Here is a 12,194-nt window from a genome sequence, read left to right as displayed (position 1 = left end):
TAGCTGGTCAAGGTTGTTTATGCTAGAAATCCAATTAAACATATTCCTAAAATTCTCAATAATTTCTGGTCATACTATATCTGAGCATCTGACATGTCCTTTTCCACCAAGCTTGATTCTCACAAACTTGCATCTGCATTAGTGGTGTAACGATTCATCGATAGTATCGATGTTTGCATCGTCAACTACGCGATACGAGTGCATCGATACAAAACACGTTTAGGCAATATATCAGGATATTTATATTGCGAGGGTCCATGATACATCGATGTATCGCCACAAGAGACGATATATCCCGATACTACTTAAATATTACTTAAAGTTGTAGGGAGATTTGCATAAGTAATAGGAAGGGAGTCTCTTTGAAATTTTTCTGAATTTTAAAAACAAACTGAACCTAAAAGGAATTCGTTTGTGTCTGCCATCTTTGTTACATGAACAAAGGAGTTAGTGTATCAGTGAAAGCATGTGAACAATCTCTGTGAACTGTAAAGACTTGTCTTTAAGTAAATGAAACATGTTTTAGTTGTTTGACAAATAACACCATTTATTAACAACAATGAACGATGTCTTAGCTTTGTTAAGAAAGAGAAGACAAAATTTAGAAAGCATACTTATGAGTTTTTTTTGCAGTGATTCTGGTATAAATTACTGCATACATTGCCTGTGCAAGCATTGGTGCAGAAACACAACTTTCCAAGGGAAACCTAGAGCAAGGTATACTGAATATGTTTGATTGTACTTTCTTAAGCATTAAATGCTGAAACTTTATTACACGAACAGCCTTTTAAGTGTGTGTGAATGTAACACATGCTCTGCTGAATAACAAATAAAGATTCGGTCATTTTATCTATCATATATGTCCTGTTTTTAGGATTGTAAAGTATCGGGATAAGTATCGTATCGCCATCACTGTATCGTGATGATAATCGTCTCGCAGGTTCCTTGCCAATACTTTCATGATATATCGTCTCGCCTCATTAAATTAGTATCGGGATATATCGTCTCGCCACTTAGGCAACGATACACAGCTCTAATCTGCATCCACCAGAGCTGGGAGTGGTATAGAAAAGAAGCCCTTGTTACTGAAGTAGAGGTTGCCAGTTTGGAGTGGCTTCTTGACAGCAATGTGTTTGCCATTCAGGGTCCCAATGGCGTCGGGGATATTCCATCTCTGCTCAAACTGGTTAGCTATGGCTGTCCATGCTTCAAGGGTCACAGGTAGGCTAAACACCTCATCTTTGTAGGCCTGCAAAATTTCCTGGCACACTTCTGGAACCATCTCTGAGATGGTGGACACTCCACACCTGAAGGCATACGCAAGGGACCGATAGTTGTCTCTAGTGGCAAGGTGGGTCAGTGTCACTGCCAGTTTCAGTCCAGGTGAGAGGGGTTGCCTGAAACTGGTGACTTCAGTCTCGATTACCGGGGCCAACCTCTCCAAGACTTCATTGAAGAGCTGTGGTGTTAACCTTGTGTAGTTTTGGAACGCTACTGGATCCCCCAGCTTCAAATGGGCGTCTAGGAGGCTGGAGAACTGACCAAACTGTTGTCTCCTCTCTTGTGAGCCATTGTCGCACCCAGAAGTGTCAGACTGCAGCTCTCCTGGCCCTTTGTGGTTGGAGTTGTAGCTGGTCTGGCTGCTGTTCGTCTTCCTCCTCTCTGACAATAATGTAAGCATACAGGAATACTGCATCATCATGTTATCATCCTGCCATCATCAACGCTTATGGGTTGTAGTGTTTACTCTGTAAAAGTTCAAGAAACAATGAAGTCCATGGTCAATCTGGCTGTATATAAATACCCGTTGGGGTCCAATCGTAGCTCAAATCACGATCACCCTTGATGGTGATTGTAGTAATAGTCTGCTTACATGGCGCTCATGTCCAAGCACATTGCCTGCTCATGATGCTACGTACATTTACTATCCCTGGTCATAGGACACTATCGTACTTTCCAATACTTTTTCAACTCCCAGGCGAACATACAGCCATGTTGCCTGTTAGGCACAGTGAACTAAACACTCACATTGCCAGCACATCCTGAACTGAGACAATGTGGATATAAGTATCCTACCAAGGATACTACTCAAATGTACCTGCCTCGGGACCCAAACCCAGGTGCCTTCACCTAGGATCGAACCTGGGCCTTCAGCATGATAGGAGACACCTTACCAATGCACTATTGCGCTCCACATGAAAAACATCGCGACCACAACCATATCCTATCACAACAGAGCGCATCGCTTCATGATGAACGTATCAGATCGCGACCCAATCATGCACTCAATTGAGACAATCCTATCACAACATATATGATCGTAACTAAACGGGAGACCAGAACGTGACAGATCAAGTGACTTTCAATTGACCAATCGTGACAATATCACATCCAAGTGCAACAAACTGTATCAGAATGTATTGACTTGCATCACCTCGTATCCAAGTCTGAAATTTCAGAGAAGTTCCACGATCAGCTACAAGTGGCCAATCGTGGCGTTCGTAACGGATCGCAAGACAGTGTGAACATAGCATAAAGACACCAAATTATAATGAACTAATAAATCTTTCCAGTGTGAACCTAGCATAAAGACACCAAATTATAATGAACTAATAAATCTTTCCAGTGTGAACCTAGCATAAAGACACCAAATTATAATGAACTAATAAATCTTTCCAGTGTGAACCTAGCATAAAGACGTACCAAATTATAATGAAATAAACAAAAAATTTCCAAGGCTGTGACCTTGAAACTACACACAACACATGCACACATCTGTCCAAAACACTTCCCAGGTTTAGTTACAGCCTTGGTGTTAAATCTAACTGTGCGCCAGTACAAAGACTGTTTAAAGGGCTCATCATTATAATGGAATGATCAAATTAGATTAACATATCTGAAATACAATTACTGTTTGTTAATAAAGTAACTACCTGTTTACATGATTTTGTTCCTATCAGCTTTGAGATGGCACAATAGTTATTTCTGTACATGTCATTAAGAACTCTGAACAGGGATTCTTCAGCTCCATTCCAGTTGGGGGTAATCGCATCTTCTCGAAATGGAAACTTGATCTCAATATCTGAAAGTAACAGATATAGAACTGATCCAAGCTGTCTTTCATGTCTTGATAAGAGTTTACACTGCAGGGTACAAAATGCAGTTTAAACAGCTAATAAGGGGCTGACCGTTTGATATGCTAGTGGGAGTTGGACCTGAGATTCTGTTTTTAAATTGACACTCACCCATAGAATATTACAAAAAATAATCTTAAAACCAATGTATTACTTGCAGCAGTAAAGCAAGACATTTTATAAAGGATAACTTGTTCGTCCTGTGATGGTGCTATATTTCGGAGTGGAAGCTTATAGAAATGTTGCACCATCATAAAGAAACATGTGTTGCCTTTACTGCAACCTACAAATTTCTGAAAGGCAAATCAACAGTCTATATATTTTGTGGAAGACAATTTATTAAGAAGTTGTGGCTACATGCAATGGAGTAGTTAATTAAAGTTCAGTCAGTTTAGTTCATTTGTGTCAAGTTAATAGACAGGACTGGAGGTAGTGCTAGCAGAAGGAGAAATCTACGAGTATTTGCTCTGGCAATAGGTCCTTTCTAAGGGAACGATTAACCTGGATGAGACAAAGAGTCAGAAATTAGTGGAATGATATGTTTTGACAGAAATATTTGAAAATGATCAATGGCATGCAAATTTCATGATGTGTCAAGCTGTATTTCAAATATCTGCCTATAATTTGAGTTACATTTCCACCTTTTATCAGATGTGTATGAAACATCAAATTGAACAACTGGTCCAGTTTCCTGACTGGTCAAACTGCAACGTAAACAACATACTTGCATGCAGGAAGCATCCTCACTTGTCTGGATTGTGGTATTATTTGGTGCCATTTTCTTTTGCAAAATGTCATGGTTGTGTCCCATTATAGCCCACACATGGGTTTTACGATTCCAATCGATTACTGTCCTCCGATTATTGTTTTGCCTATTGGAAGCGATAACCAGCACTAGAGACAAGCCCTGACCACTGAACGTTACAGTAGCTGTGTGCAACAGTCCTACAACAGTGGAGTACTGAACTATCGTTAACTTCTTTCGGGATTTGTTTGTTGCTTAACACCACACTCAACAATATTCCAGTTTCATTGTGGAACTTTTATGGGAATAGCCAAGTCAACAGAGTGTCTGAATCAATGATGTCTGTGAAGCCATATATATACAAGGAGGGTTCAAGGAAATGGTCAGATTTCTCAATTGTGAGACCTTGAGCAAGGTTATTGGTGATCTGTTTGATATTTATTGATGGTAAAATTATTGTGCCCATTGATTGCAATGTTTGTGAACAGAAAAGGTTGATGCTTCATCGTTATGCAAACTGTGTTCCATGATAAATAACATTTCACAGATGTCAACATTGGATTGAGAAACATTTACAATGTTCAAAGGGACATGCAGGTGTTTTGTCAAGGGAATGGACACTGAAGCAAGTTTCAACGTTATGTGCACTACCTACCAGACACACTCGTGTCCGGTTTATAATGTGTTTAACTTTCCGTTTCTGCCATACTTAACTTTCCACACACATCTGGGTCGTAATATTGTGATGCAATGATGGCAACAGCAAGAGCCTTCCATGACGATTGCACATAATATATTGTATCACTCAGTAAAAGAAGGAAGCTGCAGAAATGACTGAGGCAGTCTACAATGTTCAAAAGCAATTCATATCATAACTGGAAAATGCTTGCTGAATACGTTCGGGCCATTCAGGTTTCAAATACAGGAAAGGTCTGAGAGTTGGCTGAATAACGAAATCATGACTTTCACTACTTTCTGATTGGCTGCTTGATTCATTTCATTGCATGTAAGTTGAAATGCTGTGAATTTGTATCCTTGAAGAAAGTATTATTTATCTTAGTTTGCCCGGCAACACTGCTTAAAATGTATGAAAGCTATGTCGGTCAAAGTCAATGAAATACATGAAGCAGGTCCCTGGATATGTTCAGTGGTGGAGACCAACAGGGTCACATACCATGACCAATTATAAAACTCAAGTACAAGGCCAGGAAAGACTCCAAAATATGTTCGTGGGAGAAATGCTCAAGATGAAGTGTTGTATCTGTTGGGCTTTATATTCATGGGAGATCATGCAGGACATTGGGTTATATGTAGCTTGTATAGTATCTAGCATTTGATGTAATAAGGTCTAAGGTATAACACCTGTAAGAACACATCATCAGTAGAAACGTACCTGTTGCATCATTACTCTTCTCACTGTCTTCACCACTGCTGATTCCTCCATTCATCTTCCGCTTTGCGGCCAATAAATTGTGGAGGTGATGATTTTCTCCCCGTTTCATAAAGTTCACTTCTATCAGATTTGTCAGATTTTTCAGAGTCTGAGGCAGCATTATCTTTGTCTTTTGGAGGTATCTACAAAACAAAGCCTCCATCATGTAATTTCTTGGTTTACATATCCATCAAGCCAGTCAAAATTTGTTATACCAGCATAACTAAGAACATACATGTTTGTTTCCATAAGTTATAAATAAAAAATCATATGATGCATGGTAAATATTGAAAGATTGAAACACATGTTTATATTTGCATTTGTGGACCTTTGAAAACATAATGCAAGGACAATGTATTAAAGTATTGAAATTTAACCTACTTTCTGGCGGTAAGAACAGTGTTTGAAAAGAGTTCTGTATGAACATGTATAAAGAAACAAAATATGTTTAAAACTTATAATCTCAAAACAGGATTTTGTTTGGTATTTTGATAGAGTCAGAAGTTCAAGCAAGTTTTCTTGTGAGAATAAACACCTTTTGGTTAAGCTAATTTCTAGCATACAACAATACATATTCTTAAAAAAAGAAAAGAAAAAGAAATTCACAATCATATTTTGGTGATACTAGAATAAGATTCTGGAATGACAACAGAGAGAATGTTCAAGTAGTGCACTGTGGTCCTCAATTGAACCAAGCACCTTTTCACAACGTGGCAGGTCAAGGGTACAAGGTCAAGGTCACCAGCAGTCAATAACAGGCATGTCTGCTCTGAGCATTGAGAACTACCTGGCACCTTCTGCCCAAGGATGCAATCAAAGATTGAATTACTGCATGGTGAATGACGGCCCACAAATCTTGCAATGATAACTGTCATAGCTTTCTATCCCACTAATTACACAAATGTTCTATTGGGTTCAAATACGGCAAGTTGGAGAGCCAAGTGTAGACATAAGTGAAGGTATGCAGCTGTTACACATGCTGTTGATTCCAGGCTTTGTCTTGAATTGGGGTTGGCCATGACAATGATGATGTCACATCACAGGGTATGAATGATGTAGGTTGCCATGACAATGGACCAGGTTTGTGGGAGATGGTAGCCCACATCATCAAACTTTCACAACCAAACCTGTCTCCTTCCTGGATGCCCTTTACCATCATGACGCAGCAAAACTCATTGATGAACCAGAACTGTCGCCAACCTTGTGGGGCCATCATTCAAGTTGATGCTAACGATATTGAGGTGTCATCTTTACACCTCTAACTGGACCTCTAACATGAAAGGCTGCCGCATGTAGGTGGTTCTGCACTGTCTGTTTTGATATTCTCTGCATGCCTGGTATTGCTGTTGCCAATGTTGCCATAGTTGTTCTTTCACGCAAGTGGCGCACTTGTATGTAGTGGTCGTGGGCGGTGTGTATCACATCTGGGTCAGGCAATTGTAGACCCCAGCTGCTGATATCAGTCCCGTAGTCAGGAGATGGTGCTTGGGGATACAGAAAAGGTGCCTATTCACAAGAGTCAGATTCAAACAGATTTCTCCTCCAACCATCACTTATGGAAATGTCTGTTATGGCCCAAGAAATTGTGGAGAAATATTGCATTTTTTCATAATGTACCACTGCTAACAGTTCCATGGCAATGATACTGCACTTGTAAGTTATTCATGTATCAATGAGTAACCTAAACAACCAGCATTTCCATCTTATTCTAGGCAATGCTGTGACTAGTTAATGACTGCCACATGTATGATTACACAATGCCATTTACAAAAGTGGTCAAATGTAACATGTTTTATTTGGGATTACACTTTCTCAGTACAGTACAGATTCTTGTACTTTGGTTGGGTTGAGTCCCATCTGGGATTCGAACCCACACCTCAGAGTCAGACACCTAATCGCATAGTCGGACAACTGGTAGCCTTGATAAGTGTTACTTGGCACGGCTCCCACGGCCAAAAGCTATGATTACACAATGCCATTTAGAAGATGGTCAAATGTTACATATGTTACATATGTTGCCACATGTATACCAGAAGAACATTCACATAGCTTCTTTGTCTAACACAACTACAACAAATAATCAGCAATAAACTGAGCTTAAGCCTTCATAGGAGTCATTTCTTGCAAAGGAAATCCGCTCAGAGGTATAAAGACCCCAAGAGGATCTACACTGCACCTTCACTACCATTGATGCTGCACTCAAAGGGAAACCTTGGGTCACTAGCACCTTTTGGAGACTCACCACTTATGAAGAACCTGTGATATGGGTGCGGGAAGTACCTGCTTGGTAGGTGAATTTCCGAAGAAACTCCAGAACAGGGTCTCCTATGATCTTTCTTAGTCCTGGCAAGCAACTTAAACTGGGACAATATGGCATGACCAACACCAGACAGATTTTCTGAGTCTGCCTGAGTTTCTGTGGAAATCTGGGTAGGACAGGAGATGGCAGGAGATTCTAGAATAACAGACACAAACATGGGAAGCTGGGGACTGAATCTGGTGGTTAATGTGATCAGACACTATTGAGTTGTCTGTGAGAAAAAATAACTGGCACAGACAAGTCAGTCTATCCAACACTGAGTCAGTAATTCAAGACTGTTGATGTGCAGATTGTTTTACACTCATGACAAAACGAATCATCAAGAGATGATTCATATGAGCTCCCCATCCCTGTAGCACAAAATCTACAAATAGGTAATGAGTAGGTACAAAATCAACCAATGAGATTAGACCTGATAGTCTAAGATTGGTGTCACAGAACAGTGTGATCTGTCTTGTGTCAACCGACACAATATAAACAGTGATGTCTGTGAAGGGACTAAGTCTGATTTGTGAAGAATCTTAGATTGATTCATGGCTTCCATAAGAACCGACAACAAACAGATACATTCCATGTATGAAAGGTACATGGTATCTTATTACCCTCAACCTGGAAAGATATTACATCAGATAATTAAGCAGTTGGTGAGTGTCTATGGCTATGTCATCGTGTTGTAATACTGAGGTACTGCTGCAGAGGCAGCCTGAGTGAGTGGGTGAGTGAGTTTAGTTTTACGCCTCTTTTAGCAATATTCCAGAAATGAAATTTTTAGAGTAAAATTAATATTTTATACTTATCCTGACTCATGCTTATTGCTTGTCTTCTTCTTCTTGCCAACATAGTGGAACACGTGTATCTCCCAATTGAAGTTCCCTTCAATAAAAAATCACTAATTAGTACTCACCACGAGTTACCTCCCTTCCACAAGCACGGGAACGAGGGCGCCACCTCAACCCATGTGCCTCACTCTCTCCTTTTGTTTTGAGCCCGACACTTTATTTTTCCGAAGAAATCCAAAGTGTTAAGTGGGGAGGACGGGAGGGCTTACCTCATGAGTCAGGATAAGTATAAAATATTAATTTTACTCTAAAAATTTCACATTTTTCCTTTTCCTGACTTATGCTTATTGCTTGTAGAATCCGACGGAAAAGGAGGTGGGAATATATATACTTTGGATTTTAATAATTAGTGATTTGAACTGTGATGATTGTAATAACCCTATGGGAACTTTATAAAGGCACTGGACTGATGAATTCCTGCTGCTTAACTTATCAGCTGCCATATAAAGGTTATTACAATTTACTGAATATGATAAAAGTATATACAACATTAATGTAAGCTGAAGCTATTAATGTGATAGTATAAACTTCTGTGAGTTTATAGTGGATACTTTTATAAATGAACCAAAGTATTAAGCTTAAGATATGCATATATTTAAGCTATAATAGTATAGTACTGTGCTTAAGATATAATTATAACTTAAGCTGTATAATAGTAACCAACTCCTTAGAGTTTGTTAGCTAATACATTTATGAATATGACCATATGACTGAGCTTAAGGATTGATGAAACTTAAGGTGAACATATATATAATAGCAAAACTCCTAGGAGTTGTAAGCTTATATATAGTATGATATAAAAACCATAGTACTGAGCTTAAGAAAATAAATTAAACTTAAGCAAAATATATAGATAGCATGTAGCTATTAGCACTGTTATCAGATAAGTATAAAATCTGTAAGATAGACTTATCTTCTCCGTGGAACTGTCAACTGTTGAGCGAGGACCATGGGACCGAAATGGTGGATACCTGAGACGTCCTCGGTGGTGATATCTCTCAGATAGTGGTTGGCAAACACCATATCAGATCTCCAGAAACATCCTTCCATTATGGTATTCAACGAGCAATTCCCATGTAGAGCGAGAGTTGAGGCTAGCGCTCTAATTTCCTGAGGATTAGAAGCTCTTGGAGGGTCGAGTCCTGCAGCCTTGTAGGCACGTAGTATGACAGTTCTGATCCAGATAGAGATAGTAGTACGTGAGACTTCTGTCTGCGTAGCTGTAGATATAGGGATAAATAATCTCTTGAATTTCCCTCTCCTCTGTTTGGATCGTTGGAGATATATTTTCAGTGCTCTTACTGGGCATAGTGATAGATCCATCGTATCATGCGGTCCAAGTATGGATGAGAGAGCTGGGACGTGGAATAATCTGTCTGGTTGACCTGGCAGTTGGTTTTTCGCTATAAAATCCCAGCGAAGTCCCAGATGAGCGATGTTATGAATATCATCAAAGCGTGTTCTCTTGTAATCCAGTGCGTGAATCTCTGACATCCTGGCGGCCGTAGCTAGTGCTAACAGGAACAAGGTTTTGTGGGTCAGTGATTCAAACGATGTGGATAGCAATGGTTCATAAGCCTCACTAGTGAGGTGTTGGAGCACTATATTTAGATCCCAGGCTGGAGCGTGAAACAAAGCGAGTAACTCTGGTGTTTTTGTTAACTTGACGCCCGTTCTCATAGTTATGACAGAACTTATAGCTGCAAGATAAGTGGACAAGGTTGAGCCTTTTAGATTCCTAGTTTGACGTAGATAACATAAGAAATCTGCCACTTGAGGATGTGTAGCATATCTGGCTGTAAATCCTTTCTTAGCAGCGTAATTGACAAAACTGTGCCATTTGTCATCGTATAAGTTACGAGTTGAGTTACGTAGTGCAAGCGTTGACCACTTTAGCCGCTCTGGCAGAATAACCTCTCTTATTCAGACATGCCTTGATACAATCCATACGTGAAGTTGGAATGCTTCTGGTGTTATGTGCACTTGTTTGGTGTGCGGATGTATCAATAGATTGGCGCGTTGTGGGAGCTGAAGAATTGGTTTTCCGATTTCTTGAATGAGATCTGAAACCAAGTTCTCGCTGGCCAGTAGGGCCACCAAAATCAGATGGAGGCTCTGCGCTTGACTGATTTTCTGTAAGACTTGTGGGATTAACGCTGGAGGCGGGAAAGCGCACGCTGAGTCCCTCCCACAATATGCTTAGTGCGTCCGCTGCCCATGCTAGTGGGTCTGGGACTGGCGATACTTAATGTTGTCAGTTGCTTGTTGAATCGAGTGGCTTAATAGGTGTATCAGAGGAGATCCTATTTCCATGATTATTTGATTGAATATCTCTGTGTGGAGCATCCATTCTGTCGGCGACGGTTGGTGTGGCCGAGAGAGAGCCGCCTGCTAATACATTCTTTGCTCCTGAATGTGGCAAGCTCTGACGCGTATGTTTAGATTGTCGATTAGATCGAACAGTCTGAAACATCGAGTCAGTAGGTTCTGTGACCTTGTTGAACCTTGTTTGTTCACATAAAACGCCACTGTTGAGTTGTCTGTGTGAACCATCAACTGAGCGCTCTGTAGTAGGTTGCTCCAGTGACTTATGGCGCTTATGACTGCTTGCATCTCTAGCAGATTTATGTGACATTTGCTCTCTTGATTGCTCCATAGGCCTGACGCTGTCCTGCCGGGCAAGGTGGGCTCCCCAACCTTGTAGTGACGCTGCCTCACGAGAGATGTGTTTTCGATTCGCCTCTACTAAGGAGACGCCTGCATAAACATTCAATCTCTTGGTCCACCAGAGTAGATGTGGTTTGACATAATCTGGTAGACTGAATGGTAGAGGGTCCTCGAGATGAGCATTGATGAGGACTTGTAACGGACGTAATTGAAGCCTGCCTCTGACTGTCAAGTCTTGAGCTGATGTGAGTAGTCCCAATAGGCTCTGCCACTGTCGTAGTGGTAACGGAGAGAGTAGGGCTTGATGAATAAGTTGTTGGATCTTGATCCATCTGTCCTCCGGGACAATACGATTCTGAGCTGTTAGAAATCGTATACCTAGAAATTGCAGATCCTGCGTTGGTTCTAGGTCCGACTTGAGTAGATTTACTAACCATCCTAATTGAGTTAGTAGCTTGATTATAAAGTTCAGCTGTAGTCTGAGACGCTGTGGATCTGGATCCACTTGTATACCGTCGTCTAGGTAAAAAGCGCTGCGAAGCCCTTGACGATGTAGGTATGAGACAATAGGCTTGGTCACTCTTGTGAATACCCAAGGGGCCGATGTGATTCCGAATGGAAGAACCTTCCATTGGATAAATCTTAGATATTTCCTTGAGTTGGGATGAATCGGAATGTGTAGATATGCGTCTTGCAAATCTATGCTGGCCATGTAATCTTTGGGACGAATTAAATGCCGGAGTTGCGGTAAGTGTATCATGCGAAACGTTGGTTGTTGTCATAGATATTCTCTGTTGAAAATGCTCATGTTGTATATGAGACGAAACTTCTCCTTGGAATTTTTCTTCGGCACTAGGAAAACTGGGGAGTAGAAACCTGGTACGATGTTTCGTTGATCCAGAACTTCTAAGGCCTGTTTGTTTAGCAGAGTAGCTACTGTTTCTCTTAACATAGGTAGTTGAGCCGGTTGAACGTTGAACCCTGTGGGGGTAACTGTTAACGGAGGCTTGGCCTTGAGTTGTATTAGATATCCGTGCTGTAGGATGTTGGATACATA

At 40.6% G+C, this 12,194-nt stretch overlaps 1 protein-coding gene across 1 annotated transcript in view; it reads right to left on the bottom strand.

Annotated features, from left to right (window-relative positions):
- The window catches only part of LOC124262532 (histone-lysine N-methyltransferase EZH2-like), a 101,749-nt gene that overhangs the window by 24,011 nt on the left and 65,544 nt on the right, over window positions 1–12,194 (bottom strand). The window contains 3 exon segments of the mRNA XM_046697036.1: window positions 2,934–3,082; window positions 5,273–5,336; window positions 5,338–5,454. Coding sequence (XP_046552992.1) covers window positions 2,934–3,082; window positions 5,273–5,336; window positions 5,338–5,454 — 330 coding nt within the window.

Source organism: Haliotis rubra, unplaced genomic scaffold (assembly GCF_003918875.1).
Source record: "Haliotis rubra isolate DU_JTF1 unplaced genomic scaffold, ASM391887v1 Scf843, whole genome shotgun sequence".
In the NCBI taxonomy this organism is placed as follows: Eukaryota; Metazoa; Mollusca; class Gastropoda; order Lepetellida; family Haliotidae; genus Haliotis; species Haliotis rubra.
The sequence above is the reverse complement of the archived record's forward strand: the minus strand, read 5'-3'. Positions and strand labels throughout refer to the sequence as shown.